Source organism: Staurois parvus, unplaced genomic scaffold (assembly GCF_062004578.1).
Source record: "Staurois parvus isolate SC_StPar_1 unplaced genomic scaffold, SC_StPar_1.0 ptg000486l, whole genome shotgun sequence".
NCBI lineage: Eukaryota > Metazoa > Chordata > Amphibia > Anura > Ranidae > Staurois > Staurois parvus.
The window spans coordinates 2,927,390-2,947,992 of record NW_028318282.1 but is presented as its reverse complement, the minus strand read 5'-3'; the positions used below and the strand labels follow the sequence as shown (position 1 = coordinate 2,947,992).

Genomic DNA, 20,603 nt, shown 5'->3' with positions numbered 1-20,603 from the left:
CCACACGGTACAATGTCACCCTGGTGACATTGTACTTGTTCTGGTGACAGCATGTAAATGTACAATATATACAGGCATATATTTTTTTTTTACACTCTGATTGCTTATTACAGTGTTGATCACTGTTATAAGCAATCTCTAACACTGTGCAAAGGTTTCATTCTTGAAGCCTTGCTTGCTACTGATGATTGGCCCTGGTACCATGTGATCACTGTGACCGATCACAGGGATCATCACAGTAGTAAGCAGGGCATCATGATTGACAGCCTTACTTACTATTGTGACTCTTATCACAGCTATTATATGGTACCAGGTCCACTCTGAGCCAGGGCTGTCTTTAACATGGGGCAAAAGGGGCAGCTACCCTGGGCTCAGTCATTATTGTGGGGCCCTTGAGCCCTTTGTCATGGAGAGTCTGGTGGCAATGGTAAGCAGGGCAGCTTAACTAACTCTGGTGCCAAAAGCGGTGTCCTTGGGATGCAGGCAGGATGATTGCGCATTGCTCCACAAGGCAAGCAGGCGGCCCTGGAGACAGAGGAAATGGGGAAGGCAAGCAGAATAAGGGTGTCTAGGATCAAGGGCCCCGGAGGGAAAAGACCTCCACCAGCTCCCTGACCAAGGTGAGCAGAAGTGGGCATAGCACCCCTGGCACCTCCCAAAGACTGGGCTCCTTATTCAACTTCCTCTCCGCTCCGACATCAACACGAGGATAGGCTGATGGGGGCCCTGTACAGAGGATGAGGATTGGTGGGAGGTAGGTACTAGGCATCACACCAACCCCTTCTGTCACTCCTTCCCTCACCCCTTCCCTCTCTCACCCCTCTCTTTCTTACTCCCCCTCCCTCTCATCCCACCTCTCTCTCCCACACCCTTTTCTCTGCCCCCTCTCCCTTATCCTCCCCGAGCCTGGGATTGAACCTGGGCCTTCTGCGGTGAGAGGCAATGTTTCTTCTCACTGAGCCACCTGGAATGCTGGACAGCTCCCTTGACAATTCTTTGGATGATCCTGCCTTGGCCCTGTTTGTCTTGAACCTTGAACTCCTTGCTCCTCCCATGAACTTCCTATAAAAGCCATGTCCATACACTTCCTCCTTGCCAGATTATTGTGCCTTACCAGCCAATATCCCGCTTATTGTTCCTGCTGCCGTCTACACCTCCGCTACCGATCTTTGGCTTGTTCTTGACCACAATTTCGTCTCATCATCATCCACTACCATCTGTGACCAACCCTTGGCTTGTTTGACTCTGCTTCTGCTTATCCCTAATCTGTTTGATCTGCTATCGGTTACCGGCTTGCTCATTCCCTGGTGGGGTGATCCTGAGATCTGCGACCTGGTATTGACACGCAGCCAAATCCATCTCCACCATTAGGAGCTCTGGTGAAAACCGGTTAATGCTTAGACCCCGCACCTCAGGTGAGCCTGCGTCATTTCCCAGGGTGACCTGCCTGTGTACATATCCTGCTGGTTTAAGGTAAGCCTTACACTGCTATAGCAGCTGGTCTCTGAACCTGACCCAGACCGTGACACATCCTCCCCTCTCTCTCTCCTCCCTCTCACTCTCTCCTCCCTCTCTCTCTCCTCCTCTCTATCACCTCCCTCACTCTCATTCATTCCCCGTCTCGCTTACATCCCCCCCCCCCCCCCCCCGCCCTCTGTCACATGCAGGCAGGGGAAACTGAGTGGACACTGACTGACATGTGACATAAAGTGATTGCTACTGATCCCATCCCCCCAAGCACTGTCACTCATCCTATCAACCTCTCAGCACTGTCATGATTGCACCCTCCCCCCTTCCTCAGCATTGCCATTGATCCCACCCCTTAGCACTGCCACACATCCCATCCCCCTTCCCCCCAACACTGCCACTATCACACCCTCTCCCCCAGCCCTAGCAACAAATGGGTGAGCGGTAATGATGTGCAGTAACCTCTAGCAACCAATCAGCAAGCAGAAATGATGTGTTGTAACCTCTAGCAATTAAGCAGTGAGCCATAATGTGTGCTGTTACCTCTAGTAACCAGTCAATGAGCTGTAATGATGTGCTGTAACCCCTGACAAGAAATCATAATCACTGCCTGATCTGCTGCAGTAAACTGATTTTGAGTCTAGCTGCTATTTATTGTATTAGAGCAGGTGGAGAGTGAAATTGCATGCGAGCAGGGGGAGGAAGGTGGGGGGGGGCTAAGAAAAATATTGTCCAGGGTCCAATCAATGTTATTGATGGCCCTGCTCTGAGCAGCCAGGTACCGCAATTGGCAATCCAGTGGACACAGCTGGTTGCAGATTGCGCCTCAGCGTGCCCCAGGAGATGCGTACAAGGCGCAGTTCTGAGGAGACATATGGGTATGTCCACTCCGAACCAGAGAGCACCCTCTCTGCTGTTTATGTACATTGGCTAGGAGGGAACTGGCTAAACTTGATATTCCATTTAGTCTGTTAATTAATCAAATAAATGGGATTATAGGAGGTCATACATGGGGAAATCTGATCTTACTGCAATAATAATCAAGGCCTCATATGAACTTTCTGTTACCTGGCATGACCATCTGCGATTTAGTGTCAGATGTTTTCCCATTATTTACTATGAGTACAGAGCTCTTATCAGCAGAGATAAATAGAATATCAGATAAAAATGATCCCGTCCAATCACTAGCAATGCTGATTCTGACCTCACAAGGTCTGCTGATGCGATTCATGCTCCATACACAAGGAGATTATAGCACAATACGAGTCATGTCAGTGGTATTCTGTGGTCATCCTGTATATGGAGATATCACCATCTCTACACATGGAGGACTGTATTGGGGTCTTTACTCCATTATAACATTTTTCTTATAAAATATTCTGGAGTTTTATAAAGGGATCTAATATAAATTATTCCAATAAAGAGAAATGAGTTCCAAAAATGGTTGCATTCATTCCTGGGGGAGAAATTCATTTTCTCCTGGTAACATTCTTCTCTTCTTCTACAGTTTGCGTTCTAACCACCTGACAGACAGTTCCTGCCCCCACCTGGCATCTGGAATAAGAAATAACCAGACACTGAAGACACTGAACCTGTCCTGGAACAATCTGGAGGGTCCTCATTTCAGTGATCTGATGGCAGCTCTGGCAACAAGCTGTATAAAGGAGTTAAAGTGAGTATAACAGGACTGACTGACACAATCATATTCTGGGACAGTTTTCTATCTAAGCCACATAAATCATATATACACCCTGTTCCAAATTATTATGCAAATTATATATTTTTTCATTTACCTAAATAATTTATGTAAATAACAGCATAATTCTCATGTTATCAACTATTAAGAGTACAATTCAAATTTTATTGAACAAACCTCCTAATGATAACAGTATTTTTTTTAAACATGAAAAACTTCCAATGCACTGTTCCAAATTACGCACAGTAAGTTTCAAAACACTTTATAGGTTGTAAAGAACTGAAAATTGTCATTTGTTGTGTTTGAAGCATATTTACTGAAATCAAAAGCTATTTCAATCAAACTTTTAACAAAATTTTAACTTTTTAAACATTGGAACAGGTCACGTTACATTGTAACATAGGACCCCTTATTTGATAGCAGCTTCACAAGTCTTGCATCCATTGAACTTGGAGTTTTTGGACAGTTTCTGCTTGAATTTGTTTGCAAGATGTCAGAATAGCCTCCCAGAGCTGCTGTTTGGATGTAAACTGCCTCCCACCCTCATAGATCTTTTGTTTGAGGATGCTCCAAAGGTTCTCAATAAGATTGAGGTCAGGGGAGGATGGAGGCCACACCATGACTTTCTCTCCTTTTATCCCCATAGCAGCCATTGATGCAGAGGTATTCTTTGCAGCATGAGATGGTGCATTGTCATGCATGAAGATGATTTTATTACGGAAAGCACAGTTCTTCCTTCTGTACCAGGGGAGAAAGTGGTCAGTCATAAACTCCACATACTTTGCAGAGGTCATCGTTTCACCTTCGGGGACCCTAAAGGGCTCACTAGCTCTGTTCCCATGATTCCAGCCCAAAACATGACTCCACCACCGCCTTGCTGACGTCGCAGCCTTGTTGGAACAGGGTGGCCGTCCACCAACCAACCACTACTCCATCCATCTGGACCATCCAGGGTTGCACGGCACTCATCAGTGAACAGGACTGTTTGAAAATTAGTCTTCATGTATTTTTCTGCCCAATGCAGCCGTTTCTGCTTGTGAGCATTGGTTAGTGGTGGCCTAATAGAAGGTTTATGCACAGTTGCAAGACCCACGGACACCTTGATGTCCGTGGGACTCCAGAGGCACCAGCAGCTTCAAATATCTGTTTGCTGTTATGTAATGGTATTTTAGCAGCTGCTCTCTTGATCATGGATGGATCTGGCAGAAATCTTCCTCAATGTGCCTTTATCTGCACAAACTCGTCTGTGCTCTGAATCAGCCACAAATCTCTTAATAGTGCGATGATCACGCTTAAGTTTTCGTGAAATATCTGTTTTCATACCTCGTCCAAGGTATTGAACTATTTCACTCTTTTCGGCAGCAGAGAGATCCTTTTTCTTCCCCATATTGCTTGAAAATGGTGCTCTGCTTAATAATGTGGAACACCATTCTTTAGTAGTTTTTCCTTAAATTGGGCTCACCGGCCAATCTAATTATCACAGGTGTCCGAGATTGTTTTCAGTGATCAAAAGAGCCCTGACACACAATGCCATCCATGAGTTAGGCTGGCCATACATTATACAATTATCTGGAGATTTTTGGTTTAGGTTTACCAAAAACCATATAATAGGAGGAGAAACCTAAACAACACTTTCAGTTGTATCCAATTAGGCAGGCCCTTGCACTACACAGTTGAAGGTAAATCTAAAGGAAATTGGGAAGAAAATTGGAAAATAATTGTATAATGTATGGCCAACCTTAAAGTGAAAAACAAAATATTTAATCTGTGTGACACTTAAATAGAATTTACATAATAATTTGGAACAGGGTGTAAATATGATAATGTAATCAAAATGAATCAAATTTTGGCCAGTTCAGCAGGGACTGGATGAGATTCGATCCATCTATGGGCAGGCTGGTTGTACTGAAGTTATTCCGTTGATCAACTTTTAGTACAACCAGCCTGTTGAATTTTTTTCATGAGACCAATGCCAGCGGCTATAGCCACCAGCAGTGATTATTGGTTTCTGCCAGTGGGAAATGGTTCCCTGCCGGTAGAACACAATGGCTCTTTTGGAGGGATTCCCCCATCAACTATGACTGTGTTGATGGGGGCATCAAGCAATTTTCATTCCTGCAACTGCAGGTTGCAGGAAAGATAATTGCTTAGTAATATGGCCTGCCTTAGATTCCATAAACTGTTGATTTGTTGTCTAATTCTTGTATCTTATCACACACTATTAATGTGTTACTAAACCCACAACAATAAAATCAGTCTGTATATGCAGTACAGCATGCTTGTTATACCCACTGTGGAACTTAAGAGGTTAATTCTCTGCACTGGGGAAAAAAGATGTTCGATCCCATCTTCTCTGATCCTCTCCTTCATCTACTGTCCCCAATCCATCTGCTGATAGAACTAAGGCTTGGGTGCAAGCTGCACATGCTCAGTTGGGTGTGCATTGCTAGAGAGTTTTTCTTTTTCTTGGGAGAGTGCATATGATCAGTACAGGGCCAATCAGCGCTGTCCAGATAGAGGGTCAGGGGTCCTGCGACCTCATAGGACAGTGAGAGGAGAATGAAAACTCCTCCTACAAGCTTTAACCAGTGATCTGCTGGACACTGATAGAAGTCACAAGACTGCTGTAACTGCTGATGAGAAGAGGTATTAGTTTATATTTACTAAAAGAATTACATTTCCATATTCTGTGTACTGTCGGAGACCGGATATAGTGAATGCGGGATCATGGGTTTAGTAACACTTTAACAACCATTCAAAAAAAGATGCATCTTAAAGCCAAACATAAACTTCTGTGAAGCCCAGTTACTTCTTCTGGAGTCACTGGGCTTAACTATAAAACAGTCTACTTAAAATCTTCACGCCGACACCTCCCGGCCCTTTAAGGGGTTTCATACACTGGGAGGCGGGGCGGAATTTTAGGGTTAAGTGACCGCCGTGATTCACTGTCACGGCAGTCACATGATCGGAAAGTTCTTGATCACATGCGGAGATTAGGACCTTTCCACTGGACACCGACACAAATGCGATATTTGCATAATAAAGAGAAACTCAGTGTAGAAATGTCCCATTAAATGTATTTAACACCATCAAATATACTCACATAAGCGTGAAGTAAACAGCAGGTCAAAGTAAATAATCCAAGGTACAGGTTGAATTGGCACAGGGAACAAAGTGTAATGCCGGCCGCCAGCAACTACAATCTCCAGAGATCTCTCAGGCTCAATCCAGAGCTCAGGAGGATCCAAACAGGCTCCCAGTGTTAGGCGTATGTAAAAATAATAACCTTCTGCGCATAGGCATGAAGCTACGGAAATGTTGGACTTTCTGCTTGACTGTCTTGTGGGTGTGACCCAGATGGTCTTGCTGCCCTCACAAGACTGTGGGTGTTCTTGCATGTACTAGAAAAAACAACAATGAGAGAACGCACCAACCTAGTGCATTACCACAATAACAATGCAGGCAAGATCACCTCCAGGTCCACAGTACTGGTACTAAGGAAAAAAAGGACTTGACCCTCAAAATATATAGGCACAACTCTAAATAGCTGCAAACCACTGCAACTGTTAACCGCTTCCCCGCCGCCCTACAGCAGAAATACTGCTACAGGGCGGCAGGGCTGCACAAAATCACGCGTATATACGTGATTTTTTCATTTCCGGGTAGGAGGGCACACGCCGACACCTCCCAGCCCTTTAAGGGGTTTCAGACGCCAGGAGGCGAGCGGAGTTTTAGGGTCATGTGACCACTGTGATTCACTGTCACAGCAGTCACATGATCGGAAAGTTCTTGATCATATGGGGAGATTAGGACAGCCATTAATGTCTGAACCACTGGCAATAAAAGTGAGTACACCCCTAAGTGAAAATGTCCAAGTTGGGCCCAAAGTGTCAATATTTTGTGTGGCCACCATTATTTACCAGCATTGCCTTAACCCTCTTGGGCATGGAGTTCACCAGAGCTTCACAGGTTGCCACTGGAGTCCTCTTCCATTCTTCCATGACGACATCACGGAGCTGGTGGATGTTAGAGACCTTGCACTCCACCTTCTGTTTGAGGATGCCCCACAGATGCTCAATGGGGTTTAGGTCTGGATACTCACTTGGCCAGTCCATCACCTTTACCCTCAGCTTCTTTAGCAAGGCAGTGGTCGTCTTGGAGGTGTGTTTGAAGTCGTTAATATGTTGGAATACTGCCTTTCGGCCCAGTCTCTGAAAGGAGGGAATCATGCTCTGCTTTATTATGTCACAATACATGTTGGCATTCATGGTTCCCTCAATGAACTGTAGCTCCCCAGTGCCAGCAGCACTCATGAAGTCCCAGACCATGACACTCCCATCGCCATGCTTGACTGTAGGCAAGACACACTTGTCTTTGTACTCCTCACCTGGTTGCCGCCACACACGTCTGACACCATCTGAACCAAATAAGTTTATCTTGGTCTCATCAGACCACAGGACATGGTTCCAGTAATCAATGTCCTTAGTCTGCTTGTCTTCAGCAAACTGTTTGCGTGATTTCTTGTGCATCATCTTTACAAGAGGTTTCCTTCTGGGATGACAGCCATTCAGACCAATTTGATGCAGTGTGCGGCGTATGGTCTGAGCACTGACAGGCTGACCCTCCACCCCTTCAACCTCTGCAGCAATGCTGGCAGCACTCATACATCTATTTCCCAATGACAACCTCTGGATATGACACTGAGGACGTGCACTCAACCTCTTTGGTCGACCATGGCGAGGCCTGTTCTGAGTGGAACCTGTCCTGTTAAACTTCTGTATGGTCCTGTAGGGCCACTGTGCCACTGTGCTGCAGCTCAGTTTCAGGGTCTTGGCAGTCTTCTTATAGCCTAGGCCATCTTTATGTAGAGCAACAATTCTTTTTTTCAGATCCTCAGAGATTTCTTTGCCATGAGGTGCCATGTTAAACTTCCAGTGACCAGTATGAGAGAGTGAGAGAGCTATTTTGCTTCATCATTGGTGTACGTTGGTTGAATTGTGGCCAGAGGGACAGATAAAGGCAAGCAAAGGGCCACAGTTTAGTGACCACTGCTATGGAGCAGAGGCCTTCAAACTTTTCAAATAAAGGGTCAGTATACTGTCCTTTAAACTTTAGGAGGGCTAGAGAAGGGCCAGCGAGGATAGAAAATGTCCTTGTCCCAGCATCATTAAGAATAACAATGGCTTGAGGGTTGATGGACAGTAGGAGGAGTAGTGCCCCATCATTGGTATTATTGGGAAGAATAGTGCCTCATCATTGGTTTCAATGAAAGAAGTACTGCCCCATTGTTAGTCTCAGTGGGAGGAATAGTGCCCCAAGGGCCAGATAGAGGGTAGCAAAGGGCCACATCTGGCCCTTGGGATGCAGTTTGGAGACCCCTGCTATAAAGGCACATGCTTTAAGTAATGGCATCATATAACAAAGGAAAATAAAGGCCCTTGTGTGTACGCACTTTGCATACATTCCCGAAAGCGGGTGGGCATATGCGTTCCTGACTAAGGGGTACCCCTGTAAGTAACCGCAAAGTACCTGGCACCTAACTCAGTTGGCTGACTTTTTTGGGGCCCTTCTGAAGCTGCTGCATGTGTGGCTGCCCCTTGAAGAGTGTGCAGCAGATAGTGGTCTGATAAACAAGAGATATTCTCTCCTGCATTAAATATATCATTATTGAGATAGGCACAGATGTTCAGCTCATCCATCCTGGTACACAATCATCAGGTTCAGATCACTTGGAGGTCTGCAGTCCTCTGAAGTTAGGTCCTACAAGGCTCAGTCTCTCTGCAGGTCCAGTCCTCCATGTAGCAGCAGGTCTCTCAGCTCTTGTGTAGGCACAGCAAATGCAGTCCTCAGGCTCTTGTGGACACAGCAAGAGCAATTAACCTCTGTGCAGCCTCCGGTCCTCCACAAGGCTTAGTCTGTCAGCTCAAGTATAGGCACTCACAGAAGTGGTTCTTTCAGCTCTAGGGTAGGCACAGCAAGAAATCCCTTTGCAGCTCAGTCCTTAGGCTCTTGTGGACACCCTTGAGCCCCCGATCTCTGCAGGCTCAGCAAAGGCATCATATCCAAGCAGCAGGGCCTCCTCCCCACTAAGACATACAATCTCTACATTTGTCTGGGAAAACAGTCCTGTGTTCCTACTTCTCTGTGTGCAGAGATTTTGGCTTCTGTAGTTTGTGCAGCCATTCACTTCCATTGTACAGTTCCCCTTTAGGACTACATTTCTCATGATGCTCTGCTACATAGCAAGTCCCCTTCTCCCATGTTCTCATTCAGGCTGACTCTCCTGTCCCCTGATTGGCCCTTCATTGCTGGGGAGGGGGGGGGGGTTGTGTGTAGAGGAAGAAGTGGGGGATTTTATTATAACAAAGCGGAAGCAACTAGGAACAACAGCAACTCAGCCAGGAAGTGGTAGGCCACGTAAAATGACAGAGTGGGGTCAGCGCAGGCAGAAGAACACAGAAGTTGCCAACTGTCTGCAGAGTCACTAGCTAAAAACCTCTAAACTTCTGATTGCCTTCAGATTAGCACAACAAAAATGTGTAGAGAGCATCTGCATCCAAGCCTTACATCACCAAGTGCAATGCAAAGTGTTGGATGCAGTGGTGTAAAGCATGATGCCACTGAACTCTAGAGCAGTGGAGACGTGTTCTTTGGAGTGACAAATCACTCTTCTCTGTCTGCCAAGCCGATGGACATGTCTGGGTTTGGCGGTTGCCAGAAGTTTAGTGGAGGTTGGATTTTGGTGTAGGGTTGTTTTTCAGGGGTTGGGCTTGGCCCCTTAGTTCCAGTGAAGGGATCTCTTAAGGCATCAGCATACCAAGACATTTTGGACAATTTTATCCGCCCAACTTTGTGGGAAGAGTTTGGGGATCGCTACTTCCTGTTCCATCATGACTGCGCACCAGTGCACAAAGCAAGGTCCATAAAGACATGGATGAGTGAGTTTGGGGTGGAGGAACTTGACTGGCCTGCACAGAGTCCTGATCTCAACATGAAAGAACACCTTTGGGATGAATTAGAGCGGAGACTGCGAGCCAGGCCTTCTTGTCCGACATCAACGCCTGACCTCATAAATGTGCTTCTGGAAGAATGGTACAACCTTCCCATAGACACACTCCTAAACCTTGTGGACAGCCTTCCCAGAAGAGTTGAAGTTGTTATAGATGCAAAGGGTGGGCCAACTCAATATTGAACCCTATGGACTAAGCGGCCCCAAACTTTTGGCAATATAGTGTACATAAACTCTAATTGCACATTACACATCTCTTTGCACAACAGAGGTAGCAGAATTTTTTTAAGGTGATTAAAAACTATTACAGGCCATAAGTTCAGAGTTAATCTGCCGCCTATGTACAATTTTTTTTCTGTTTTTATTTTTCATCATTTTGTAAGCATACACAAATTTTAGCCTAGAAATATTTATTTATAAACCCCACATGTTTTCATCTTTATTTATTTAGCCCATTCACAAAGGCCCTCCTGTACATTGTGGCTGTGCCAGGCCAGTCTATAAATTACAGCCATTTTACTGGAAAATATCTATTATCTTGAAGTTTAAAACACATTGTTTATTGACCATACAGTAGTAGTATTAATTACGGAAAATATGTTACACATTAAACAAACTAAAATTGCATTTTTTAGCATTTTTCCCATTTCATGCTTTTTATAAAACATTTATTCAGGGTATTAACAAAATACTACTTCTTGAAAAAAATGGTCTTTTGGTATACAAAGTGGTTAAAAAGTTATTGTTTAGTAACTTCTGTCACCTGACATCACTATCTGCCATTTAGTGTCACATATATTCTAATTACTTCCTATGAGTACAGAGCTTTTATCAGCAGAGAGAAACAGAATATCAGATACAAATCATCCCATCCAATCACTAGTAATGCTGATTCCAACCTCACACATCCTATATATGGAGATATCACCATCTTTACACATGGAGGACAATATTGGGGTGTCTACTCTATTGTAACATTTATCTTATAAAATATTATTCACCTGAATTTTATAAAGTGATCTAATATACATGATTCCAATAAAGAGAAATGAGTTCCATTTATGTAGAGAATAGTTACATTCAATCCTGGGGTAAGAAATTAATTTTCTTCTGGTAACATTCTTCTCTTCTACAGTTTGTCTAATAATGACCTGACAGACATTTCCCGTCCCCATTTGGCTTCTGCACTAAGAGAAACCCGGACATTGAGGATACTTGACCTATCTGACAACAATCTGAAGGGTTCTCATTTCAGGAATCCGAAGACATCTTTACCAATAGTGCGGATATAGGGATTACAGTGAGTATAACAGGACTGCCTGAAAAAAATAATAATTCAGGATACAATCCAAACAAAATATATAAATATAATGAATATTAACGTATAGTAACGTAGTCATATTGGATTTTTTACTTCACAAATAGCCAATCTCAGACTGTTATCCTATTTTTGGATTTTATCTCTTATTATATACACCGCAAAATAATCTTTCCCTAATCTTCCTAAATTTTGATACACTATTAAATCAGATAACTGGTAACATTAGGGCGATTACAAGAGATAATACAGTGCGTTATAAACAGATATCGAGCTGGTAGATCAAAAGACAGTAGCTGGCAAAAACAATCAGATCAGTTGTATACAAATATATAAAGTTAAATTGCTAATCTAAAGGTGACCAACGATAATCAAAATAAATGTGACTTGATAAATCAAAAAGTGAAAATGAAATGGATAGGTATAAGTTCAAATCAGTGAGAGGTAAAATATGAAGGAATCCTTTAACACCCAGGTGCTCCTCCACCTTAGACAAAGAGGACTCTTACTAGAACATGTGGGCCCTTTGCAAAGAGAGAGTCATGAAGGGTTATGAATTAATGTGCCATCTATAAAGGGTCTAATATCACCCCCAATCCTCCACTTGTAGGTACCAGGATCTCCCATACAGCATCATGAAATGTTGCACTGGAGTATATTAAAGTAAAACCGAGGAGACCTACATAATGTAAAATTATATAAGCAATTTAATAATAATCACGTCGCTTAACCACTCACAATATTAAAAACACACAGGTGCCTGAAAATTAAAATACCGATCCAATCCGACAACTTCTTAATACAACGAGCATGGTGGTGTCACAAACAAACTCCGCCTTACACATTTCATCACATCTGACTTCATCAGGGAGTCGAAGGTCATGCTTGTCACCACGCAACTTAAATATTCGACTCAAGAAGAAAAAAACAATGCTGGTAATTGAAACTAATTGATATCCAAGCCTTGCTTTGGTTTCCAAGATGACCTCAGCCCATCCTTTGCGACAATTCCGGGTGGGACAGTGGCCAAACCTCGTTATGATAAAGGAAGTTGAAACCAGGCCTCAACATCATACAACATCTTGGTAGTAGAAAAACAGGTGTATAATTAAATGGCCCAAGAATCAGCTTGGAAGTAAACCAAGCCTCATAGTGATGAATACTATTTGCACGGATCACTATGTAAAAAAGGAAAAAAACTAAACACAAAGGGAGGTAAATATCTACTGTATTTGTGTTACGACATCTAATAAATTATAAAGACAAAATCGGAGTCAAATAAAATAAAAATTCCTTTCAGTGTAAACAAATGTGATTTATATGTGATCCGCTCAATCAGGGATAACTACATCACAATATACAAAAATATATATATATTTTTTTTTTATATTGCGATTTATATATGATCCACTCAATCAGGGATAACTGCATCACAATATAAAAAATATGTATTATTTTTTTTTTTTTTTTTTTTAAATATCCAAAAGCATATTATAGAATTAATATAAATATTGGTAAAGGGAATTTTGCATTCAGGAATACATCTAATAACAAAATAAGATAAAAACTCTGTAATAGGAATCATTAAAATGCCAATTTAATGAAAACCTACCTAAAATGCAAATTATACTCCGTACAATAATAAATGAGAGGGGACCTATGTGTTACTAATTAATGTATTTATGTCCCACTCAGCAATCCAATGGGTCTCAAGTTGGGACACCCCTCTTTTACTTTATCTCCAAGGTCCCGCATATTTGTCTATAGCCAGGAAGAAGGTTCCACTGGGGTCTCTAGTATGGCATCAGGTATAGTGTTTAGGGACAGTGTGCTCTTTTGTACCTTTCTTACTAATGTGCTTGTTTACATTTACAGAAAAAGATCTAGTAGTCCCCCCACATATACTTTGTCACAAGGGCAAGTAATTAAATATAACACCATTTATACTTGCTCACGTAATGAGCTGAATAATGGAATATGACTTAGATGTAACTGTGGAGACACATCCTCCCTAAAGTATTTATTTGGCAAACAGAACATTTCTTGCAGTGATAATACCCAATTAGGTCATGGAAAAAGGATGATCTATTAGATGGATCAATGATGTTGGGGCTATCTGAGCCTGAAATTAAGGCACCCCTCTAAAGACCACACGCAGTCTTTCAGCGCAAGTGTAGACAACATCCTCTTCCCATTTGGCTAAACAGGCAAATTTTGCCCCATGGCAACGTTCTTCCTTTGGATATAAAATTGATGGTTAAACCAAAAATATTTTGGATGGTAACAATGATAACACATGTGCTGGTAAGAGTCCTTTTTGCCAAAGGTGGAGGTACACTTGTTTTGTTTCATACTGTATATTCACATATTTGGTTAAAATATAAATGGATGTATTTGATTACAGAGCTTTACGTAATTTTTAATACTAAAGATGTATTTGTTATGACAGAAACTGTTGATTCTGAGCTAGAAGGTATGTTTCTTAGGTTAAAAAACGTAATGATGTCAGAGTTACATACTCAATGGAATATAGCCTTTTTGGAACAATACATAAGTGAAAAGATGGTCCCACGGAGTTTAGGTTGGGATGTGAATACCAATAAGGGGGACTCGGAATTGTAACAATGGTTCAAGTATCTTAATGAGGCTGGGATGAATTTCTTTAGATTCCTGATAGATAGGAAAAAGAATAAACTCTCTGTGTCAGATACTCTGTGTGTTAGAGAAATTAAGGAAATGAAAGACAAACTCTTACTTGCCCCTTAAAGAAAATACTGAATATGCCTCCCTTTCAACCAATGTAAAAAATGTTTTGGAGAAAGGGGAACGGGAGCAAAAAAAAGTAAGAAATATATCTGAGATGTGGGAGACTATAGGTCTAGGGTTGTCTTTATTATAGAATCCCTAGAAATCATCTTTCATGGACATATAAGACAATTCACCACAGGGAACCCAACACCAGCAGCCATTCATATTACTCCTATTACTATTAGAGGAAGACCTAGAAATGGAAATTCAGAGAGGAGGGGACCAGTTTTGTGCCCCCCTCCTCCACATTAAAGACAATACAATTCAAAGACCAGGTCAATTGAATTCAATTAACAGGAAGGGGGGCTAATCCCTGCTTATATTAGGTGTTCCCTCTTAAGGGAAGATAATTTGGGTAACCATCCTTCTCCATATACTGTATGGAGAAGGATAGAGATGAATATAATGAATCCCCCTATAACTACAATAAGAATTACCCCACAAATGAAGGGCGGGGTTTTCCCTGGAACCAAAAGGAAGGAAAAGGGGCCTCGAGCAAAGAGGGGGACTTGAGGGGGGAGGAGAATACAAAGGAAAGAGAAGGAGAATGTGATTGGTGTCGGTATTTTTAATTTAGGTAAAGTAACAGTTACAAAAGAGGAAACTAAAGGAAAGTTCTTGATAAAGGCTTAAGTTTGCCCCCCCAAAAAAATTGGACAAATTTCATACATTCATTGATGTATATCAGAAATATATTTGTAAAATTAACATACAGACATATGATCTTTAACCCTATTACCCCTAAAACCACAGTGGATATATCAGGGATAGTACACTCTGGTCTTTCCAATGCTTCGGTCTTTAATCCTCCAGGACCGTTGACTCCATCTGTTAGGCTAGGTTCACACCTATGCAGGTTGCGTTTGAGCCATTTAGGCATTGATTATTTGCGTTTTTGCACTTGTGTTTTTGATGCGGTTTGTTTGATTTTTTTTTTTTGTTTTTGTTTTTATTTTTTTCTTCTTGTTGGTAGGCAGATTTAAAATGTGAAATGCAGCAAAAATTCAATACATGCTTCTCTGCAGCATTTCCATTGAAGTCTATAGAACCAAAAATTCTACTTTTTGCATTAAAAAAAGTCCCTGGCCCTTTCCAAAAAAACACACCGGGTGAAAACGCGGAGATGTGAACATGTCCCATGTTAAATGGACTGTACTGCGTTTCTGCAAAACACTGCTGAAAACGCTTAGGTGTGAACCTAGGGTAAGCGTCTTTAAAGACTTGGCTAAATTGGTAGTTAAAAAAACCCACATCAGAGTCCCTCATTAAATGTAGGTTTCAGATTTTTGTTTGCCTCGCTGATCAAAGAGGTGGTATAATCATTTTTAGATAAACAGGATTACCAGCATAAAATGTTTAAAATTCTTAGTGATGAAGATACCTATGGTCGGCTAAATAACAACCCCACTTCTTCTTACAAGAAAGATTTATTGAGATTAAAAATGAGAAGATTTAAGGATAATATTCCAGACAAAATAAGAAAGAACGTACCTAGCACCAATTGGCCCTTGAATTCCAACTATATATTATCTCCTCAAGCTCCATAAAGACCCACTTCATCATCCCGGTCGTCCCATCATAAATGGGATTGACGGAATTACAGCTAGGATTGGAAAATACACTATATTGCCAAAAGTATTGGGGCGCCTGCCTTTACACGTACAAGAACTCTAATGGCATCCCAGTCTTAGTTTGTAGAGTTCAATATTGAATTGTCCCGCCCTTTGCAGCTATAACAGCTTCAACTCTTCTGGGAAGGCCATCCACAAGGTTTAGGAGGGTGTCTATGGGAAGGTTTGACCATTCTTCCAGAAGCACATTTGTGAGTTCAGGCACTGATGTTGGACGAGAAGGCCTGGCTTGCAGTCTCTGCTATAATGCACCCCAAAGGGGATTTATCAGGTTGAGGTCAGGACTCTCTGCAGGCCAGTCAAGTTCCTCCACCCCAAACTGGCTCCTCCATGTCTTTATGGACCTTGCTTTGTGCACTGGTGCGCAGTCATATTGAAACAGGAAGGGACCATCCTCCAAACTGTTCTCACAAAGTTGGGCGGATGAAATTGTCCAAAATGCATTGTCTTTGCATTGCACTTGGTGATGTAAGGCTTGGATGCAAATGTTCGGCCATGGAAACCCATTCCATGAAGCTCTCTACGCACTGTTGTTGTGCTAATCTGAAGGCCACACCAAGTTTGGAGGCCTTTAGCTATTGACTCAGTGCGCACTGTGCACTTCCGCATTTGCTGACCCCACTCTGTCATTTTACGTGGCCTACCACTTGGTGGCTGAGTTGCTGTTGTTCCCAGTTGTTATACCACTAACAGTTTACCGTGGAGTATTTAGTAGCAAGTAAATGTCACGGATGGACTTATTGCACAGGTGACAACCTATCATGGTACCACGTTTGAATTAACTGAGCTCCTGAAATCGACCATTTCTTTCACAAATGTTTGTAGAAGCATGCCTAGGTGCTTGATTTTATACACCTATGGCCATGGAGGTGATTGGAACACCTGAATCCAATGATTTGGAGGGTAGGCCCAATACTTTTGGCAATATAGTATATATATTGGATTCCGGTGTTTCAATCACCTCCATGGCCACAAGTGTATAAAATCAAGCACCTAGGTGCGTGTAAAGGAATGTGTCACAATACTTTTGGCTATACAGAGTAGCTTTCTATTTCAACCCATAGTTAAAAAGATGCCCTCATATTTAAAGGATACTATAAAGCTTTTAAAAGGAATCACTTTTAATTAGTCGGGAATTTCTTTCCTTTGTAAATATCAGTTTTGATGCAGTTTTTTGTATGCACCAGTTCAAGGGCAGGTTAAGGGCATCCCCCCCAGGCATATTATTGCAGTTTTGCTTTAAGCATTAATTAAAATGCTGCTCTCTGCAAACTGAATTTTTATTTTCTTTGGTACACTTTCCACAGGGCAGGGCCCAGCCACATTCTGATTGTTTGACAATTCCTTGTCTATTAGCATAGAAAATGTTGATTAGTTTTTTTTTTTAAACATTTGGCTCCCACTAACTTCAGTGGTGTTTGAGGTGTGGCACCCAAACTGGGAATATTCAATTTTACAACCTGTTTTCCATGAGCCTCCATACTGCAGTGTCACCTCTTTGTTATTGAAGTACTACAAGAAGATGACACGTTTGTGCAGTAGACATCCTGAAGGATGGTGGGAATAGTGAGGGCAATCTACTGAGATCTGATGACCATTTATATTCACTTTTCTAGGATCGGACCCTACAAAAGTCAAAAAGCAAGCAGAGAGCGAAAGAAGCTGTAATCCCTAGAGAGAGAACTGATGGTTTCTATATGAGTATTATGACCTCAGAAGAAGAAGCTGTGCTACATTTGTAGAATAGAGCTGTGACATTGCTCTGGATGATGAATAGAAGGAGATTTAGATATGAACCAACTTGACCCAAAAGGAAAATGAATCATCACAGAAGAACCAACACAACCAGAAATGAATGGGGAGGAATTGTATTTCATAATGGAGTTAAAAGGCATTTCTTATATGAACTGACTTAGGGGATACAGCGGAGCTTTGGATTGGTATTAATTGTCATTCCATCCATCATCTTACAAAGCTGTCACTAAACTCCTATGGTGCCGGAATCCTTATCTTTTATCCTACTTTTTGCCAATAATCCTTGTTTTCTCAAGGAATGAAAAATGCTGGAGATAGTAGTGAAATGTCAGTACAGGATTCAGCCCTGATTATGTCCCAGATAGCACCTGATTGATCATAAACTCACTGTGGCCTCATCAGCATTCCAATACTGACTCATTGTCAGTCATAACTGAACCCTGTAGGAGAGCTTGAAAATTTGTTGAGGACCTCTTCGATAGTGCTAGTGGTCTTCTATTACATGGGAGTTTGATACTCATACAGTATAGTACCACACAATCTATGTATTTAAAATTATATCCACAACAACAATTGTGAGTTTATTTGCTGGAAGGCTGAAAAGCATAAAATATTTTTATAGAGCACAGAAGGAGGCGGATATTGGTGCAATGATACGCATGCATGCAAATAAAGTTTCATACATTTCAGATTATACACTGCTTGCACATCAGAGGGGACATTAAAGTGGTTGTAAACCCTTACATATACCCACTGAGGCAACTAGCCTCAGGTGATACACAGATGAAACTAATCCTCCTTCATAAGTAGTACCTGTTTATCTAAACTCTCTTTTCTCTAGAGCCATTCAAAGTCCAGAATTTCTGAAATTTCTGGAGGCAATGGGCAGGGATCTGAAGTCACACACTGCAAAAGCATAGAGCAGGGGGCTGAGTGTAATCTGAGACCTGAGTGGATACATCCCAATTTACACAGTCTCATATGAAAACATGCACAGCTGAGGCTGGCAATCACCTGCTGTGTGCTGGGGCCCCCTCCTCCATTATGTGGGATTGCTAGATGTCAGCAAATGATCAGGAGTGACACATGAAGATACAGGAGGGAGGACTGAGCAAGTAAACACTATAAAGGGATATGCTTTGTTAATTTTTCATTTCAGATGTGTACAACCACTTTAAGGTGTTTGGGTGGTTTCATCTTCCCTAATGTGATTTAGGTTGTAAAATTAAATAAAATTTTACTTTTACACCTAAGAACCTGGCTGGTGATATATTGTAAAATAAACATATTGTTAATCTCTGGCACACTGCTGGTTAGCAGTTAAGTGATGAGAAGGCTTCCCTTGCAGCTCTGGTCTGAGGTGGTGACACAGGTGGCAAAAGTCCAGTTTGCTGGCGGCTGCGACATGTCTTTGCTAACGAAAAAACCCAATACGTGTAAATTAATTGGTTTACGTGAAAGTTATAGCGTTTACAAATGGCGGGAAGGATACTCGGATTTTTAGTTTTTTTTTTTATACTAATAATGGTGGCGATCAGTGACTTATGGCGGCGATCAGTGACTTATGGCGGGACTGCGGTGGACATTCTGACATTGGGGGGTACTGACTTGGGATCACTGACCTCCCCAGTGATACCAATACAGTTATCAGTGCAAAAAAAAAAAACACTGACACTGTACTAATGGCACTGGGGAGGAAGGGGTTAAGTTTATTATTCAGGGAAAGGGTTAACTGTGTGAGGGGAGTGTTTTACTAGGGAGCGGGGGTGTGTACTGCAGGGAACACAGCTGATCGGGAGAAACTCTTCTGTCCCGATCAGCGTGTCCTAGAGTTGTCAGGGAACTGACAGAAAGCACAGCTACTGCAGCTGTGCTCTCTGTCAGCGATTGCTGCGACATAGCCGGTAACGACCAGCTGTGACCCGGCGACTGACATCCGCGGCTGTGATCGGCAGGACAGGTAGGGCGGCGGCGGTTTTGCCCAGCCGTGCCGCCCTGCCGCCATATTTCTACAGTGGCTGGGCGGCATGTGGTTAAATAGGGCACCAGTTCTGGAACTGAATGCATGTGCACATACACCAGCTCACACCGGTGTCATTAAAACAGGACTACACATGCAAATGAGTGTGACCACATAGGATACTGCAAAAATGTGTATCGGTGCATGCGCACTTCTGTTCCATATGGTGTCCTGACAATCTCCCTGTATTGTGATGATTCCTAAAGAGTACTTAAAGAAGGCTGAAGTGTTGATACAATTATTGTACTATACTAATGTTTGCACTTATAGTGAGGTTAGTTTCTTGTTTTCAGTTGAACAGAGAAGGATTAGTATTTTTTGGAGAAGATTTCATGTATTTTCTCATGAAGGAGTGTGGTCTCTACTATCTGGATTCTAATTGCTCAGTACCTATTGGAAAAGACAAGAGAGCCAACAGAGAAATTCAATTATGGTGATCACTACTGTATGATAATAGCAGTCAAGTGAACAATGCAGAATTTAGGGTGTTCTATGCTGTAATGCTGGGCTGTCTAATAAGAGAGCTCAGCACTATTTTGAAATGTTGACTACCACTGCTGGGTATAGATAATCTTCTCAAACTCATCCATGCTATAAATGCGTTCCTGTGTGTATTGTGTTATAATATATGTACATGAGGCAGCCTTATCTGCTCATTACCCTTTTTGGCTCCCTGTAATCATTTAGAGTGGTGGTCCTCAAGATACAGCCCATGGGTAAGATGCACCGCCTGATTCAGTTTTATTGGTCCTTAACCCTAAGTGCACAGTGGCAGCTGACTGCCTTGCACAGGAATGCAGAGTTTTATGGTACCTGCCCACATTGTTGGAAAGTCAATCCCAGCCTACTGGTGCCTGCCTAGTTTCAGCTGTGACAGCACCCTTCCACTAGAGCAGTGT

At 42.3% G+C, this 20,603-nt stretch overlaps 1 protein-coding gene across 1 annotated transcript in view; it reads left to right on the top strand.

Annotated features, from left to right (window-relative positions):
- The window catches only part of LOC149452292 (NACHT, LRR and PYD domains-containing protein 3-like), a 64,323-nt gene extending 45,383 nt beyond the window's left edge, over positions 1 to 18,940 (top strand). Inside the window, exons 10-12 of the mRNA XM_089689585.1 lie at positions 2,975 to 3,139; positions 11,308 to 11,472; positions 17,546 to 18,940. Coding sequence (XP_089545711.1) covers positions 2,975 to 3,139; positions 11,308 to 11,464 — 322 coding nt within the window. The 3' untranslated portion in view covers positions 11,465 to 11,472; positions 17,546 to 18,940. The remainder of the gene's footprint in view (positions 1 to 2,974; positions 3,140 to 11,307; positions 11,473 to 17,545) is intronic.
- The last annotated feature ends 1,663 nt before the right edge of the window (positions 18,941 to 20,603 follow it).